General features: G+C 47.4%; 1 protein-coding gene across 1 annotated transcript; it reads left to right on the top strand.

Moving 5' to 3' along the window:
* Positions 1–10,919: 10,919 nt before the first annotated feature.
* On the top strand, positions 10,920–17,673 carry LOC131558035 (retinoic acid-induced protein 3-like). Its single transcript, XM_058805591.1, has 4 exons — positions 10,920–11,040; positions 13,425–14,380; positions 15,374–15,417; positions 16,116–17,673. Exons 2-4 carry the CDS (start codon positions 13,456–13,458, stop codon positions 16,206–16,208), a joined length of 1,062 nt encoding a protein of 353 aa, XP_058661574.1. The 5' UTR covers positions 10,920–11,040; positions 13,425–13,455; the 3' UTR covers positions 16,209–17,673.
* Positions 17,674–18,099: the final 426 nt, after the last annotated feature.

Here is an 18,099-nt window from a genome sequence, read left to right as displayed (position 1 = left end):
TTGGTGGTTTTTTGGGACCTCCAATCTTCTCACACCACCTTTAGCCTCTCCTATATGTTTGAATCCCTTCCTTCACCATGAAAGTCTCATGTATGCATCCCCTTTTCTAAGCACGTTCTGCACTCTCTCCTGCTTACTTTGCCCCCCCAAATAAGCTGCAGCCAGGCCCTCTCTTCAGGGCTGGTTCTGTGCTTTGCTGCTCATACTGCATTGCAATGTGGTCCTACAGGCTCTTCTCCTGTCTGTCTAACAGGTGTCTGCCCAAGCTGTTTGCATCCAGTTCTGTTCTGCTTTTGTTTTCCAGCGTTTAGGGAAGATGTGAGCTGCCTCAGCAGTTCCCACGTGGCTCTCCCCATCTTCATGGTAGTTTAGGAAGCACTTGCGTGCCTTGAAGCCTCTTACCAGAGGAAGCTACTACAACCCCTGTGCAGGTAGAGGTTACTCCACTGCACACCTGCAGGCATATCCCACCTCAGCTGTTAAGGGGTGGGCTGGAATCTGTTTCCAGGCGCTCTGGAAGATACCAAACAAGTAAGTGTATGATAGAAAGTAACTGACCCTGTTGGGCTCTCTGGGCAAGTCTCTTGTTAATGATAATCTTGTTAATTATTTAACTCTGCTTGTTAGGAAAAGATGGATTATTTATATCCAACAACTTGTTTTAACTCATTACTTGTAGTAGACAACTCTTTTTGATAAGTTATGAGAAGGATGGTCAAATTTAGGGCAAAATAATCAAAATTTTGTGTTGTCCTGCAAGGTTAGGATATATCCTAACCAGTAATAGTTTCAACAGTGTCATTGTTCAGCTCAATGATTATAAATGAGTAGTTAAGAAAGTCAGATTTCAATTGGCCAGCAGAGGTTTTAACCATGCACACATCTAGATTAACCACTCCGGAGACTGGGGATTACAAACTGTTATGCAATAGCACACTTTTTTAAAAATTGGAACAGGGCTGTTAACAGATGCTGCATTTGCTAAAGAAACCAGATTGTCATGTAATACATCCAGAATGTGTGCTTTGTTTGGAAGAATCATGCATGTGGATTGCTACTTTTCTTTGCCTTTACCTCTAGGGACAGCACACTGCTGATCAGACAGGTGAATCATTAGAGGCTGGATTTAATTCTTATTTGGGTTGTTCAGTAAGAACTGAAGTTGGTTTGGTTCAGTTCTAGTTCAACACAGCTTCAGATCTACTGTGTGTGTTCAGTTCTGACTGAGGGAAAGCTAACCCCATGTACTGTAAAATCTCATGATAACTTGAATCCCATGTGTATCACAGCTCTGTAATTTGATAAAGCCCTTGGAGCAATTATATTGCTCAAATCCATAACACATGTGGGTGGGATCCCTTCATTCACATACAGCACAGGCCTTTTTTTTCAAATTAGTTCATGCCACATAATGGGATGTGTTGTGTACCAAGCAGAAACTCTGTGCTAAAATTTGTAGTGATTCTTTGTGCTTTTTAAAATGTAAGCACGAAGGCACTGAATTTTCTGTGTGACCCAGGGGTCCCAGAGAGGGAATAATGCTTGCTTGTTGAAATGCAGCAGCGCTACCTGGTACCCAAAAGCTGATGGGTCTTATCCTGGGTGAGGTGCCATCTGCAGCCAGGGATTCCTGGAAAAAGCAATATATAGCCTTTCAAAGGGAGCTGCTTGTGATCCAGTTGGTGTTTCATGACTGCAAACAAGTGTCAGTTATAGCAGCTTGTTCATAATGAGCAAGGAAGGGATTATTGGGCAATGCAAAACCTTTGGAAGAGGAGAAGAACCTGCTGCAGAGAGGCAAAGCTTCTCCTTGGCTTATCATGCACACACCAAGAGGCATCCCTCATCTCTGATGCTCTTCTGGATTGCTCATACCATTAGCTGAAGCTGTGTTTGCATTTCTGAAGAGGTTAATTGGCATTTAAACCTGCACTCAACCCTTCCCCGGGGTATGGCTGTCACTTACAGCGTCGCTTTTGTTTGCCAAGCAAAATAGCCAGGGCTGCTGGGTCTGGAGAGTCCAGGGGCTCCCATGAGAGGCTTGTCCATCACACCCAGCAGCCAGCTAAGTGGCCCAGGAAAGAAGCATAGCACAGCCAGAAAGGGGCTCCTTAGGTTGGAATTACTGGTCCAAATGGTTGCACAGAACCTCTTTCTCTTCATACTGCAAGCCAGGAGCTTTGTAAACCTCCTCTATTTCAGCCAAGTCCTCTCCATTTGGCTGTTAATAATGACTGCACATTGATGTTCTTCCCCCTTAGCTTTGGGAAGTTCCTGGGTTGTCAAGAAGTTTGGAAGAAAAATAATCAATGCCAGGGACATGGCAATCAGTTGTATTTTTTCTCTAGTTCAGACTTCGCCTCCTCCTAGCCCTGGGCACAACATCCTGTCTGGAAGTTCACATTTAACAGTTTAATGCTCTTTTCTAATCCAATATTGCTGCTTGTCATTTTAAACATGTCAGGTTTACAATATCTTCAATGACCATAGCAAATGTGAGATAGCAAATATTTCCACAGGCTTATCTGAAATCAGGAGAGGAGTTAAATGAAGCTGTGAGGTGAGACAAGGAAACTATCCCAGCAGCAAATCAAGAGACACTTTTGAGTTCTGACAGCTGGACTGAATTATCAGTGGAATTTTCCACCTGAACTTTCAATGGAATAATGGACTTTTGGTCAAATGAGTGAGGAGGAGTATCTGTCTATGTGTGAATGTTTAAGACTATATATTTGAGGCATTCTTATTCCTTTGCATGAATCAGAAAACTTAATAATAGGAGGAATTTTATGCACAGACTGCATTTTTTCAGTTAACTTTCCCTTTGAGATTTCCACTCTTCATCGTGAAAGATTTAGAGGGAGAATAATTAAATGGATTACATTAGGCCTCCGCTTCAGTTCTCAAGTACTTAATCTCTCCGGCTAGGATTCAAATCTATGGCCTTAAGTGCTCCATCTTTAAAAAGTGGAGCTACTAGATAGCATTTAAAGAGTGCACATCTTTTGGATCTACATCCCAAAGCAAAGGAGACCGGTTGCAGAGGAACAATAGGTAGATATGTGAATTTTCTCTGGAAAACCATGTTCAGTGATGCTTCTGGCTTGCAATTGCCCGTTCTCTTTCTCAACTGACCTGACTGCCACTTCCACTCCTGCCTTCTCTTGTTCTTCCCTCCCCAAGCTACCATTTCCACCAACAGCACCCTGCCACCTTGCAGGATCTGCATTTTTATCTAGTTGTAGTAGACACTGCAGCCACAGAGGGAGAGCGTGGCCAGCAGTGTGAGGCTGGGTGTGGCTGACAGCAGGGTGTGTGTGCCTGCACACAGGTATGTGTGTCTTTGTGTGGGTGTGTGCCTGCCAAAATTAGGTAGAAACTGCAGAAAGGGGCCTAATTTTACAGAAGGCAGCAGGAATGCTAGCAGGCCCCTGAAACACACCCATGTGGTTGGTATGTCCCTTTGGGAGCTCAGTGTCTCTGGTGATACTTGGGATTGGAGATTTCAGAAAGCAGCAGTTGTGGTTAGCAAGCAGGCTGGAAAGAAACTAGAGAGACCTTAGTACTGATGCAACTACTGGTCACTTCTGGCAAATGCTGCATTAAGAGAATCATTTAAGAAAGGGGTTTTGGTGGGAGGAGTAAAGAACTGAAATGCAGTCCTGGGCCTCCAGTGAGGCAGTATCCAGGGATACTGCCTGTGTTGTCCTGGAAGCTGGAAGAGCAATCCACTGACCGCAATGCACACCATGATGGAGGAAGCAGTGGAAGGAGACCTGCATGCATAATCTTGTGCCAAGTGAGAAGAGGGTGCCCAGCAATATGCTGGCCTTTTAAATGGAGGATACTGAGCTCTGTTGCCCAGCCAGCTCCATCCTCCACCCAGGATGAGTGTCCTAAGCAATCTTCTGGGCTCCCCCAGCAGTGGTGGGACCCACTGCCATCTGTGCAGGAGATGTCCAGGCTTCCAGGACATATCATCTACCTGTGCCAGGAACCAAGTGTTTCCCCAGGCTTCTGGATTGCCACAGGGAGAAGAATCCTCAGGATTTGAGTGAAAATGCATTTTGTGCATGCTGAAAACATGGCCCTAGCCCTAGCCTGATAAAGCACACATCCTGCTTTTCTCCTGTCTCATCTCTGAGCATTTGCAAGGCTACAGCGGTCTTTTTGGCACATGCAGACTGAGCTGGGGAAGGATTTGAGCATGGACCAAGCTAGTACACCCCTGATGGATGCTGATATCTGAGTCCTTGAGCAGCCCTTCAAGATATCTAACAAGTTTTATGATCATCTATAATCAGGGCCAAGCAACAAACTTTATCTTGAGTGAACCATCAAGCAGAAGCGAGGCGTTGGCTTTATAAGTCATGTATATATAATCTGGTAACTATTACTCACTGGCATTTCTGCCAGGTAAGCACTGGCCTGGCTCTTCTAACAGTCTCCAGCTCTAACTCACAGGAACACAAACCATCTCCCCTCAAATCACAAGCACCCACAGATTGTAGTGCCCATGGCCCCTGGGAGATGGCTGTCTCTGTGGAACAGAGCAGAGCAGGCAGGGGCAGTCCCCAGCTCCATCTGCCTGAGCTTTGCTGCCAAGCCCCCAGCACCCCAGAAGAAACTGCACAGAAGAGAACTCTTCTCCCAGGACTGCAGCAAGACATCCTTCAGTAGGGCTGGCACCAGAGCACTGTGTGTTATCGTGTTCTTCGCTTTCATTTTCCTGGAGCCTGACTGAGATTCCCACTGTGGTTCTCTGCATGGCTCCTCAGCAACTCTCCAGCTCCAGGAGGTGACACGGGAATTTGTGACACTCAGAGAACAAGAACTGCCTGCCCTGGGGACCTGCTCTAAACTGTAAGAAACTATTTGGGATCAATAGGCTGTGAATTCAATTACTTGACCTTATCTTACAATTGTTCTTTATATTTTTCTCCCCTGATGCTCATTTCTGTCAAGAAAAATCATAGCATTGATTAAAGGTTAGTCTGCACACAGACTAAAACTGCTGGCTTCTTCCCAGGCCGTGGTTCTGCAGTCAGTAGCAGACTTGTATGTAGCCATTTCATAGACTAATATATCATTTTATAGAGTCAATAAAGTTGAAAAAAATCTTCAAGATCATCAAGTCCAACCAGATGTCTTTGATTAAACATGCAAACACAACTGAATTTTTGATAATTTATCCAGGAGAGACAATACTGAGTTTATGCCAGCTTTTATGCTGGCTGCATGGGGACACAGATCTGTACTTGCATGAAGAAGCTTGTTGATAAAAAATAATCCAAAACATATCAGTGTTTTTGTTTTTTCTTTTCTGATGAAGTCTAAAAGGGAGGAGTGATTTATGTTGGATCTCAGCTTTTCTTTGTGCTATAGTGGTGGTGTTTGGTCCAGCAGCAGTAAAGAAGAATTTTCCGTATCATTGAGCAGGGTTGTTTTTTGTGTGCAGCCTGATTCCCAGGAATGCTCCTTGCATGGAAGCAGTCTCCTGCAGAACCTCTTAACCAAGACACTGCTGGCTGGAGAAATCAGATTGCAGGGCAGGATGGCTATCTCAGAATATCTATTGCCAACAGCCACCCATGAAAGAGGGAGCCTAATCCTCTCCCAGCAGGAATTTCAGCCAGTCTTTGCAACCCCACATTGCACAATGTAGAGAGGACAAGGAGGGAAAAAGGGAAACTGCTCCAGACACAGTGGGCAAGGAATGCCAAAAGGAACATCATTAGTGGCCAGACAAGGGTACCAAAACCAGGACTGGGACACAAGGACAGCAGAGGCTGGCACCTCCTGGGGTGCTTTGCTGAGAGTCTCTCCATCACGTCCCACTAGCTGAAGATGCAGCCAGACATCCCCTCTCTCCTAAATCATTACCCTGCCTTGGAGTCAGTCTTTCTGGGACAGAGCAAATGCAGGTCCTCCTGGATCTTCCCTGGCCTGTCTTCCTTTCTAGGGATATGTTTTCAGAACCCTTGTTTACTGAGAGATATTTTCCTAAAATGTCTCTTTATATACAACACCCAGTCGTACATACCAGGGCAACTTGCTGCTTTGGGAATGCATCAGCATAAAAACAGATGAGGTTAATGTCATAGAGTAGGGCTGGAGCATTCTTTGCTGAACTGGTATGTGGGTGGGCACAGGAAACCTCCAGGAAACTACAATCTAGAGGAATGGCTCAATTGTCATGAGTGAAATATTTATCAGCATACTGGTGAAAGTCCTACAGGAGGTGATAAATCTAATTAAATTTTTTTAACTTGTTCATGGACTTAAAAAGCACTGGTTTTGTTATATGATAAGCTTCTTCCTGGCCAAAGTGATCACAGTCAGAGTTTCAGCTGTTCTCCACTTATTTCTGCCCATTTTTGCTCCAGCTTCCACACTTGTGGAGTATGAAAGGCTGTGATACCTGTCCCCGTGGGACAGGAGCATGCCCAAGGCATGAGCTCAGCCCAGGTTCAGCAGGTACTCCAGGAGCTACCCCTGCCCCTGGGTTTCCAGGCATCAGGCTGTTCACACCCGGCATTGTGTGCAGAAGTGATCCTGTCTGCAGCACTGCGAGAGCATCATGTTCCTAGTGAAGAACCAGGCAGTCCATTTCTGTGAGCAAGGTCTGCTCACCAATTAGCAATGCTGTAACAGTTCATTCACAGGTTTGAAAGTTTCTGTTTATAGGATATAGTCACTAACATTGATTTCAATATTTTAATAAGTCTCCTTGTCCTTTTCTTGACCAAATCTATCCCTTTCCCAGTAAATTAAAGTCCTGTACCAGGAATTAGGGTATTTGGGAGCCAGGAAGAGAAAGAAGCTGGCCAAAATCTGCCCATTTAAAGAAGAGAACCTCTTTGAGAGGAGGCAGCAATCAGCACAGAAAGCAAAGCATTGTTACATACCAGAAATGTTAATATTTTTCCTGAGACTGAAAATGATAGGGAGCACAGCATGCAGTTGGGAAGAACTAATAGCTGCAAAGACAATTAAAGGCTCTGAAGGACACCAGAATGTGTTTCTTCTGCAATTACTTTAGAAAATATTTACTTTTTGGTGCAACACTCTTCACTTCCAAAGGAAAACTATTCAAATCTTAGAGTCTTAGAGTTTTTGGTAATCCTTGGATACATGCTTTCAAAGCCAGGACATGAGAGATTCAAGGACAGGACACCCAGGAGAAAGTCCAGTATTCTGCAAAGATCCCACATGTCCCTTTCCAGAAATGACACATCTCTTGTCTTCTCTCCTGCCTAAGGCAGTGGTGCCCTGAGCTGTCTGGCTGAAGACTCTTCATCCCTGTGCCAGGCTCCTTCCAAGGGTGTCATAATGTTTGTACCTGAACTGATTTAAAGATGAAGGAAACGGATGGAGCTGGCTGTAATGTTAGCTCAGGATGACTGTGATAAGTACTGGCAGGGGGATGTTTTTCAGGGAGCAAGGCTGTTCTTCTGTTATTAAGCTATCTGTTGTGCACAGGTAGCTAAGCAGAAGGAATGGCACAAACCTATTCACAGTGCAGCCAGTATCACTGGTGAAACATAAACATGTTATTTAGACACATTCCAGAGCGCCATGCACCATCTCTCCCCAGGCATCTGCTTGCCTTATTACTTGTCCTAATAAAAGACGTTATCTCAGTCCCTGCACCTCCAGACACGCTTCCTTCCCCACGCCTGGCTGAGCTGAGGGGGCTGCAGGGCTCTGCCTTTTGCTGTGACACTGAAGCCAGGGGAGGAGGGCTGGCACTGGGCAACACTGGGCAGCACTGGGCAGCACTGGGCAGCACTGGGCACTCCCACCCCACAGAGGGAGCAGAGCCAAGCAATGCCAGCAGCAAGAAGGGGCAGGGAGCAGAGCTGACTCAGAGGGAGAGCCCAGCTGTCATCCTGCTGCCTGAGAGCTGGGAGTTGTGGGTGCCTGTTGCCCAGAGGGGTCAGACCCTGCTGCTGTCCCTGACTCTCCTTGTCACCTGTCCTTCTCACTACCAGCAGCCACCCTGCTTGTCCAGGGCCGCAATATGGCCAGAGCGAGCAGTTTTCCTACCAACAGCCTCCCACCTGAAGGAACTTCCAACATTACCAGCATTTTGCTACTGGGTTGTGTTTAAATTATTTTGGAGATTTGCTATGCAATTCAGCTGTCAAGTGTATCATTCTCTTGTCTCCATATCTATTGGAAAGAAATGGGTAGTCCTCAGGAGTGATTTGGTTTGTTTTGAAGCAGATCAACTGCAACTATCCTGGAAGTGCCCCTTTCTCTCCACCAAATATAGTGGGAATCCACATGACTGCCTCCAATGAAGAAGTCTGCTCTGTAGACACCTAGGAGTCGATTTGATTGTCCATGTGCTGCTGCCTAGGGTCATTTGGGATCTTCTGTGTTATTAGAGTGAACTAATGCTCTAGAAGGATTGATTCCAACAGCTCTTGTATCTTATATGCCACACCTATGGTGTTCACTGAGTAACAGGTAACAGAGCTACAGCACCTTCAGTTAACTACTTATCTCTACCGGTGTACCAGAATTAAGTCCTTACAGTGGGCTAGGTACCCTCATATCAGCTGGCCATCTCAACTCTGAAATAGCCAGGGAGATTGAGCACTTAGTCCATTTGCTCTTACAAAGGTGATTTGAGATGCCTAAGGGTATCCAGAACAGCTGCACAGGGCTGCCAGATCTGATAGAGGAGGTATGGGAAATCCACGTGCTCCAGCGGTGGTCACTGGAAGCTGAGCGGGTGACACTGGGCATCTCAAACGATGCTTTGCTGGTGTGCAAGCAACTAAAGTGAGGCCCCAGGCAATCCAGGCAACCACACCTGGGAGCACTTCAGTGTACACAGAAATAGGCACCTGCATCCAATCAGCTGGGACAGTCCTCCTGACTTTATGGCTGTTTGGGAGCTGAGACACTCAGTTCACATTTAGGTAACAACCATCAGACATCTAAATTTAGGTGCCTCTATCTGCAGGTTACATCCTGTCCCTAAAGCGAGGTGACAGCCATCTCACCTTTCTGGTGTGATCACTGTGCCATTTGTACTCACACCTGCAGACCAGTGGTGCCTCTCCACCCTCCTTGGCATGGCATGAGAGCCAAGGACACCATGTGTCACACTGCAGTGAGTCAGCAGCCCTCAGGCTCCTAAATCCCTTGAGATTGTTTTTAAATGTAGCCCCGTTAGCCTTCTGAAAGTACAGGTTATGCTTGATGACTGACTCTCATGGATTTCTCAGGCATTCTGAAAAATGTCTGTGTTACTTTTATCTTTTCTCCTTTTTTCCCCCTGATATAATTTGACATGGTCTATTCCATGAGAATTTTTGTGTCTGTGCAAATGTAGGGAAGTAGCTGGCAGTCCATAATGTGCTCTGACAAGATGCAAATAGGCTGGCAGTGACCAGTGACCTTTGAAAGCTTCTTGGGAGGCTTTCCTAAGACACGTTGGGTCCCACTGGGATGCTGCTAAGCTCCTCTCCATCTCTATTTATTTTCTCTTCTTATTTTTCATAACTGCCTCCGTCTTGGCTGGCTCACTAAGCCCAGGACCTGCTTTAAAGTTTAGATTAATTTCATGGAGAGAAACCTGGTATGTCCTTTCCTAAGAAGCCTTGGGATTTTGCACTGAAATAAAAATTGGAAGGACATGAAGAACTGTCTTAGGGTTCAGCATAGCCCACCCCATAGTGACTGTGCTGTGTTGCCTTTCACTGGATGAGCCACTCATCCCTGCAGGTCCTCATGCACTTCTGTGGGGTGTGGAAGAGAGGACTCTCTCGTATGAGTTTTTTGGCAGTCTCCACATGTGAGATTCAAAAAGGATCAGCACCCAGAAATAAGCCAGAAGCCCTAAAACAAACAAAATTAGCAAGCAGATGAGACACCTGTGGGAATTTAGACCTCAGCACAGGCATGTGCAGCTGCTCTACCTCCACCCCTTGTTTTGGGAAGGAGCACAAATTTCGCAAGGTGAGGGCGATTTTTATGTTTGGGGCCGTGTGTAGGGACTGAGTGCTTCATGTGAATAGGCCTTGATGTCAATTCCTTAATCAGGATAATGAAATACTCCCAGTGAGTAACATTTAAATAACAAATGAAGTCACCAACACATTGGATATACTCGAGGATTTAGAGGGGGTTGTGCCGATAGGTGTGTCAGGCCAGAGGCATAAAATGTAGAGCAAGGGGGAATTTGTCATTGCCTGGGCCAGCAATTTGGACAAAGTGACTCAGTGCTGGCAAGCTGAACCGAACCTTCAGAGAGCAAGGCTGGTCTGAGTGAGACATGAGGAAAGCCAAGCTGCCCCTTGCAGGGAAGGAGCGGAGCAAAGCCAAGCTGCCCCTTCCAGGGAAGGAGCCAAGGAAAGCCAAGCTGCCCCTTCCAGGGAAGGAGCCGGCGGCTCCCTCTGGCACGGGTGGAAGGGACAAGCAGAGCAGACGTGTCCCCACACGCATTGCAGCACCTGTTGAGAAGGGCCCGGAGTAACAAACCATCTCCGATCCAGGCTTGCCACCCGGCTCTGGGCACTGCTCACACACCAAGCCTCCTCACAACCTGCTTTGCAAGCAGTTTATCGGTCGGGAAAGCAGGCAAAGACACAAAAGGCTGGGAGCAGGGAGGGGACGCACTGCTATTCCTAGTGGCGGTCCCCACCCACGGGTGCCAGGAGCCAGACAGGGGAGCACCTTATCAGGGCCCTGGCCGAGCAGCACTCCGCGCTGTCCCGGCGCTCCATCCCCACCCGGCCAGGGGTGAGTGCCCCGCTGACGTCAGGAGGCCTTACTTCATTTCCTGGCACCGAATTTTCCCCGCCGTGTCCTGTGGGAGCGGAGAGGCGAGGCGGTGGAACTGGAATAGGCGTGCTCGGCCCCACCTCCCCGGCCCTCCAGCTGTTAAAGCTCCCGCAGCGGCGGGCGCGGAGCTGCTGCTCGGCCCGGACTGCGGAGCGGAGGTGCCCGGCTCCTGGTGCCCAGGGAAAGTGCCTCTCCTGGACGGAGCCTCCCCGCTGCTTTCTCCAGGCAGGACCCAGACAGGTAATTCAGGCAGTGTGTTACAGGATCCAGGTTGGGCCTGCATTCCGCAGCTGGGTTGGGATGGCTGTGCGGGGCATGTGTGTGCGGGACCTCAGAGTGCCTCCCGGCTGGGCAGAGCTCCCGGGACATGACTGGAAATTTGTGGGTAAATGGGTGTATTTTATGTACAAGTACCAATGAGAAAGGAGGGTCAAGTTGGAGGGAGAAAACTCCTGCTTTCTCAAGTGAGAGCTGTGATTTGGGGTGTGCTGTATAAGCTACCACAGCACAGGTGTCTTTGCACGGACTGCAGAGCCCCTTGGCATTCCTAAACACTGCTGGATGAGCAGATTTAGCTTCTGGGGAGCAACATCACCCAGGAGATGGGTTAGAGGCTCTTCATGCCTCATCACGCCTTGCAGGACATCTACGCTGGCAAAAATGAGAAGGCAGTACAAATGGTTGCAAGTGGCCCAGTTCTCCAAGTCAGGAAGGTTATTTCCATCCCATTTGTTCCTCTGGCTGTGGCAAGCGCTGCTAGCAGTCAGCACTGCAGGACCCAAAGCTATGGGTGTGCTCCGTGCTGTCATCAGGTCACTCACGCTGGTTCTCTGGGCTCTCCACGTGCCTCAACAGCCAGCACCGGTCTGTATCTGCCACAGTTGTGAGCAGATAACCTAATCTAATCAACAGTAAATGTCTGTGGTAAAATTTTAGAATTTTCTCTCTAGATTTTCAGACATTTTTTACTCACAATTGTCCAGATAACCCAGCTATGTGTGCAAGAGATCAAAATTTTGTGTACTTTGATTGTGAAAATTCCTTCATGTGTTATCCACTTATTCCATGTTCTCCATGGGAGTCCAAAGTTCCTGCATATTTGAATAATTTGCATTTTATTGTAGCCAGCTTTTTGAAGAGCTGCGCATCTTTTATGCAGTGAGGTTAGAAGCTGGAAAAATATTTCTCCAATTCAGTTAGAAGCAGGTCCATTGAAGCATATGTGGGGCTGGGAGTGAGTCAGTGGTATTTTCACCCTTTGTTCATCCCTTGGTTAGATCAACTAACCATTTATTAAAAACACAATCTGCACTCACTGAAATCTGCTGGAAGGGTTTGAGAACCAACTTCATGAGTGCAGTATGTTGTTCTGGAGCAGGAAAGTTAAGGCAAATGGCACAGTAAGCACTAAAGTCTACATTTTGTGAGGTTGGTTTTTTTTCTCTCTATTAGATACCCCTGCTTTTCCAGTGTGGGTCACCATTAAGGACTGGTTGCTCAAGTTTCATTGTGATATTGTATCTAAACTCCTCTTTTGACGGATTTTAGAGATTCAGGCCTAAGTGAGGAATTTAGTATTTAGAAATCAGTACCTGGCCACTGGGGTCTAAACTCCCTCGGTGCTGTGATGTGCCAGAGGCCCCCCGTGTGGTTTCTGCATATGCTTCAAGCTCCCAAGAAAGTAGGGGACTTAATTCCCCTAAACAGGCCACTTAAGCTCTCCTGTCCCCTGGGAGACAGGCTTGCTCAGGCAGCATTTAAGTCCTTAAGATGGGACAGCAGGAGTGTGTTAGGGACCTCAGCATCGTTGGCTTGTGGACTCCTCATGCAGTGACTTGGTAACTTCTCACACCATGAGCAGCACTGGCTGTGACAGGTCAGGCCTCTCCTCAGTGCAAGGCAGTGTCCTGGGGAGGAGAGTGTCTTTGAGACACTCCTTATTGCTGCACTGCTGTGAGGAAGGAGAGATACGAGTTCAGGGCTGGTGGTTGGTGGCCTGTATTTGCTGTTGAATTTGGAGTGAGAAGGGCTGTGCTGAAGGCATCCGGATTAGTTATCTGCAAGGCAAAAGGTGTTAAAGTTCCCCCTTCATTCATAATGGTAAACCAAAGCCAAAAGTGCCTCAGAGAATGTAAAAGGGGGAAAATGAATGTAAAAGAGAACAATGAGTTTCCTGTTCTGCATTGTTCATGTCTGAATCTCCCTGGTACAAGGTACTGATGTTGTTTGAACTTGTCAGAAGAGTGTAAATTGCGTTATGACTGCAGCTACTCTTGTATCACAGAAATGACAAAGCAGCTCAGTCTCTGCACTGCAGGGCACCAAGCAAGTGCCCTCTCCAGTACCTCACCTTCTCCCCACTCCTCGCACTCCTAAAACGTTGCACAATATCAGGCACAGTGCAGAGGCCATGCAAGGTGAATTGCCTCCTCCTGAGGGGCTTGGTTTGCCTTGATGGAGAGCCAGTGCCAAACTTTGAGGTGACTCTGCTGCCATTGCCCCATGTCCTTAGCACTGTGGTGTCCTTGCCCAGGGGGATGGAGGTCTGTCCTGCCTCTCCTTCCCCACCACTGACAGTTCCCAGATGGTTGACTTGACAGCCTGTGCTTTCTCTTTTTCTACAGCTTTGGAGAGGTTGTTCAAGAAGGCAGGAAGATGACAACATCGCCTCCGCCGGGCTGCGGCAACATCGGTGCCGACTACCACCTGCTCTGTGACACAGAGAAGGCCTGGGGGATTGTCCTGGAGTCGCTGGCTGCAGCAGGCATCCTCATCACCATCTTTCTCATCTGCTCACTCTTCTTCCTCATCTGCAAAGTGCAAGACAACAGCAAGCGGCACATGATCTCCGTCTATTTTTTCTTCCTTTTAGGCACACTCGGCGTTTTTGGCCTCACTTTTGCCTTCATCATTAAACTCAATGACAGGACTCGTCCCACTCGCTTCTTCCTGTTTGGGGTCATCTTTGCCCTCTGCTTCTCGTGCCTCCTCACCCATGCCTGCAACCTCAACAAACTAGTGAGGGGAAGAAAGCCCTTCTCCTGGCGGGTGCTGCTGCTCTTCCTTGTTTCCTTTGCCCTGGTACAAGTTGTGATCAGCATCGAGTACTTGGTCACCAGGTTTGTAAACCAGAGAGAAGACTTCCTGAAAATGGATCGGGAGAATACTAACAAGGACTTTGTCATGCTTCTGATCTACGTGCTCTTCCTGATGGCTCTGACCTTCTTGGTTTCCATGTTCACATTCTGTGGGCCATATAAAAGCTGGAAGAGGCATGGGGCACACATCTTTGTCACTGTCCTGTTCTCCATTGCCATTTGGGTGGTATGGATCACTATGCTCATAAAAGGCAATACGGTTTTAGAAAAATACATGTGGGATGATCCTGTTGTGGCCATTGCTCTGGTGTCCAATGGCTGGATTTTCCTGATAATGTATATTGTCCCCGAAATTTGTTTCCTCACTGCTCCTCTGAAACTAGAGGACTACCCTCCAGAAAATGACTTCTGCCAACCCAAGTTCATAAAGCAGACAACTGGAGTGGACAACCGTGCCTACACCCAAGATGAAATTGTGCAAGGTATGGTGAAGTGGATGCCTCCACTGCCCCCCCAGCCCTAAGCACACAAGCACCACTCATGACCTAAGAGAGGTGGGAGACCTACAAGAAAAGATTTGAAGATGATATGATATTCTTAATGAGAGGCTAGGAGAAAGTTTCAGATGATGAAACTTTGGAAATGTCCATGCAAATTAATCTCCAAACATGAGGGAAATGAGTGAGGACCAATGCGAAGCAATGTGTAGGAGCAGTGACTGAGTAGGAGACCGGCTGCATGTCAGGGCTGAAATATAACTCTTTATGACCCTGCTGTGTCTGGGAAGACCATGTTAAAAATCAGGAGGGTTTTTTTGTCCCTTAGTGTGTATCAGCTCTTCAGGCCTATCTAGGTTATACCTTGGAGGTTATTTATTCCAGTTCTGATCAGGTTCCTGCATCCATGTAAGAATGAATCTGTCATCCAAAAAGGAGGCAAGGAGGTCTTTCTTTTCTGTATGAATCTTTTGCCTACTTGGGCAAAGCAAAATGTTTCTATCAATTGAGGTTTCCCAAACCTGTGGGTAGTAGATGTGATTCCTCTGGGTGTGGATTTGCTCCTGGTATCACGGTTCCTCCACCTGGAGTCAGACCCCCAGGTTTGTGAGAGAATAGTCAAGAAAGGCTCTGCTCTCTCAGGGAATACCCTGAAGGGGGTCTTGTGCATGCAAGTGGGAGGGATTTGGCTGGTGGTGGTGACGGTAATTGTGAGGCAACAGGAGGTGTCTAAACTCCAAGGCCACCTGTGTCCTGTTATTTGCAATATCATTCATTCCTGCTTTCAGAAGGAAATATTTCATGTCCTCCACCTAGGGATTTTAGCCCATTCCTACCTGCACACTGCACAGTTAGACCAGTCTAAAAGCAGCTGCTCATGTAGCCACAGATCCTCTGAATGTCCCTTGATGTGGTATTTCTGAGCTCCTGTGTAATGCTAATGCACTAACTCTCCCCTGCCTTTGTCTTGTGACACAGGAAACATCAACTACTCCCCATACGCTTCTCACTTTCAGATGAAGGTAAGTTCATGCCACTGTCACCCCTTTCCCCACAGGCAGGCTACAGGCTACTCTTTAGGTGCTGGAAGGAAGGGAAGGAGAAGGGGCAAAGACAGATGGGCCTAGAACAGGCTCTGTGAAGGCAGGCCTGTGCTTTGCATGGAGCCAATTCTGTGCCATGTTCATGGAGGTGCCTGTGGCTGGACAGAAAGAAAGAACTACGACATGTCCAGGGACATGGGAAGGCAAGAGGGGCCCAATGTAAAGAGGTTATGATTTTCAGTACTTTGGGATTTGGTACTACATAAGAAGTCCTCTCTTCAAGCACAGTTCCTACAGTAGACTGTGCCCTTTCCTAGGAGAGTGTGCTTAGTTCCTCAGCCCATGCCCTGAATGTATTCCCACCAGCAGACAGTGCAAGTTGCAGTGCAGATGCAGAGCAGGCAGTCTGTGTGTCCACCCATCCATGCAGCAGTCCTCCTTCAGACCACAGCCTAGCCAGGTCTAGGAGCTCACATCATGTTCCCACATGTCCTCTGATGACCTGTCTCCATCACTAATTTGTTCTGCCAGGATCCTCTTCCACAGCCTTATTGGTCACATTCTCAGGAAACCTTCAGCTCTGTTTTTCCCTTCCTTCCTTTGTTTTTTTTAATAAGCCTTGTTTTATTGCTTCTGTCCAGTTTTGAAAGGTAAAGACTTCTGTGCTTCCTTTTCAGGCCATTGAACCCCAGAGTGATTTCTCCATCCCTCGCCCCAAGGCCCGGACAAGCCCATACCATGACTACACTGGTGGGAAGAGCCTCATGTAGCAGCTCCACAGTGAGCAGAGACTGAGTGCCCCTCAGCAGAGGCACAGGGAATGGGCCACATGGTGACAAAGGAGATGATCCTGCAGAAGAGTCAACCCACACCAGCAAAAAAGGGGAGGGATCCTCTTTCCCCCACACAGGCACCTTTGTAGCTCCCTGTTATTCTTCAGACACAGCTTTCAGACACAACCCTGGCCATCCTGTCCCTGCTCACTCTGTCTCCATGGAATGGAGCTTCTCTCTTCTGATGGAAGAACATTCTGGCCTGTTTCCAGCAGGAATGCTAGAGAAGCAGGAAGATCATCAGCTGGGTCTGTGACTGGCTCTGCCCCAGACAGGGCCTGCTTTAATCACTCATAGGGTGCCTGCGCCCCTCATCTGATGGGAGAAGAGGAAGGAGCAGGAGCATCAGCCCTACACATTCCTTCCTCCTGTATACCACACAGACATCTCAGGCACTGCTGAGGACATCTTTATCTATCCCCTGTCACCTCTGTGCCCACTCCCAGCCCTGCCTGGCTGTCCTCCAGAGATCAGTGAGCAAGGGACAGAGAGAGAAAAAGAATACTCCATTTTTCATCTTCATATTTGCTTCCAGCACCTTCCTCATCATCTAGGGGCCATGCTGGAGCTGGGGAAGAGATCTTAAAGGCATAAAACCATCTACACCAATTTACCCTGACACATGTTCCAGTTCATGTTCTTAAAGCTTCCTTTCCAGCTCTGGCTCCTGCCCATGTGCCTCAGCTGAGCTCCTCAAGGTGCCTGCCCCCTGCAAACTCTCCCTCCCCACCCCAGCCATTCCAGGCTGTGGATCCCCAAAGACAAAGCCTCTCCCATGTGGCTCCTTGCAATACCTGGTGGGATATAATCCTGTGAGCCCTGGATCTCAGCCTCTTCCTGAGCGTGTCTGTGGCATTTACACAAACATTTCCCAAGCAGCCAGGTTACAGAGGGCAGACACCCTTCTTCCCAGCATGAGTGAGCAAAAGTGTGTGTGTGTGTGTGTGTGTGGTGTGTGGACTGCACCCTGGTGATGAGCAATGAGTCTGCAGAGTTGAATCATTCTGTAACCTGCTTTGCATTTGATAAATAGCTTTCCATGGTATTTCATCTGTAACTACAGAGAGCTCTCCAAGTGGGTGTGTGTGGTACACTGGCGTCTGACACAGCTGTATATTTATTTAGTACTTTATAACAGTATATGGACTGTTTAATTAATAAAAACCCAAACAGCCTGTCTATGAGAAACTGCTGCTCTTCCTTGGGAGTGTGATTCCTGTCAGGGCTGGTGGGGTGACAGCAGTAGCTCTCCATGGGTTGGAGTGGGCCAGCTCTGGGAGGTTGCACTTAGGGGAAAATGGCAGAGAGGTGCTGCTTTGAAGCTGTCATTGTGGCCCAAAGATCAGCTGCTTGAGGGTGCAGAGGAAGTGTTAGTAGCTTCTCCATGCTACTTTTCTTGAATAAAGTTGATTTGATGTTAGGAGTGCTTAAGAAATGAGGAAATACAAATCCAAGCCACAGCAAGCAAATGCCAGAGGAAAGATGTGAACTTTTCATCACTGTGTATGTCTGTGTCTGCTGTGTCAATACTCCTGTATTTATTCACTTGTCTCTTGTTGGCTACTTGCATGATCAAGAATAGGAAAGGAGCTTGTAGGTGTGTAATTCAGTTTGTAAAAAGATGTCTTTCTGAATACATGTAATATTTCTGTTTGAAAGTAGAAACAATATCAAAGCAAAATCATATCAGTGCAGATGATAATAATTTTTAAACCTCCTGATACTGTGAGGCTGTAATTTCCCTTTTTAGAGAATACTCTCTGATAAGATTCTACATGGTGTGTTATGCTACCACATACCCTTGTGCTTGGCAAGCAAACCCCTTCCT

The sequence above is a fragment of the Ammospiza caudacuta genome, chromosome 5 (assembly GCF_027887145.1).
Source record: "Ammospiza caudacuta isolate bAmmCau1 chromosome 5, bAmmCau1.pri, whole genome shotgun sequence".
Taxonomy (NCBI): Eukaryota; Metazoa; Chordata; class Aves; order Passeriformes; family Passerellidae; genus Ammospiza; species Ammospiza caudacuta.
This window is presented reverse-complemented; position numbering and strand designations above follow the sequence as displayed.

Excerpts from the sequence above, each read along its gene's own strand:
- LOC131558035 (XM_058805591.1), top strand. The coding sequence starts at position 13,456 with ATGACAACATCGCCTCCGCCGGGCTGCGGCAACATCGGTGCCGACTAC. Across the intron at positions 14,381-15,373 it reads CCAAGATGAAATTGTGCAAG|GAAACATCAACTACTCCCCA; the intron begins GTATGGTGAAGT and ends CTTGTGACACAG. Across the intron at positions 15,418-16,115 it reads CTTCTCACTTTCAGATGAAG|GCCATTGAACCCCAGAGTGA; the intron begins GTAAGTTCATGC and ends CTTCCTTTTCAG.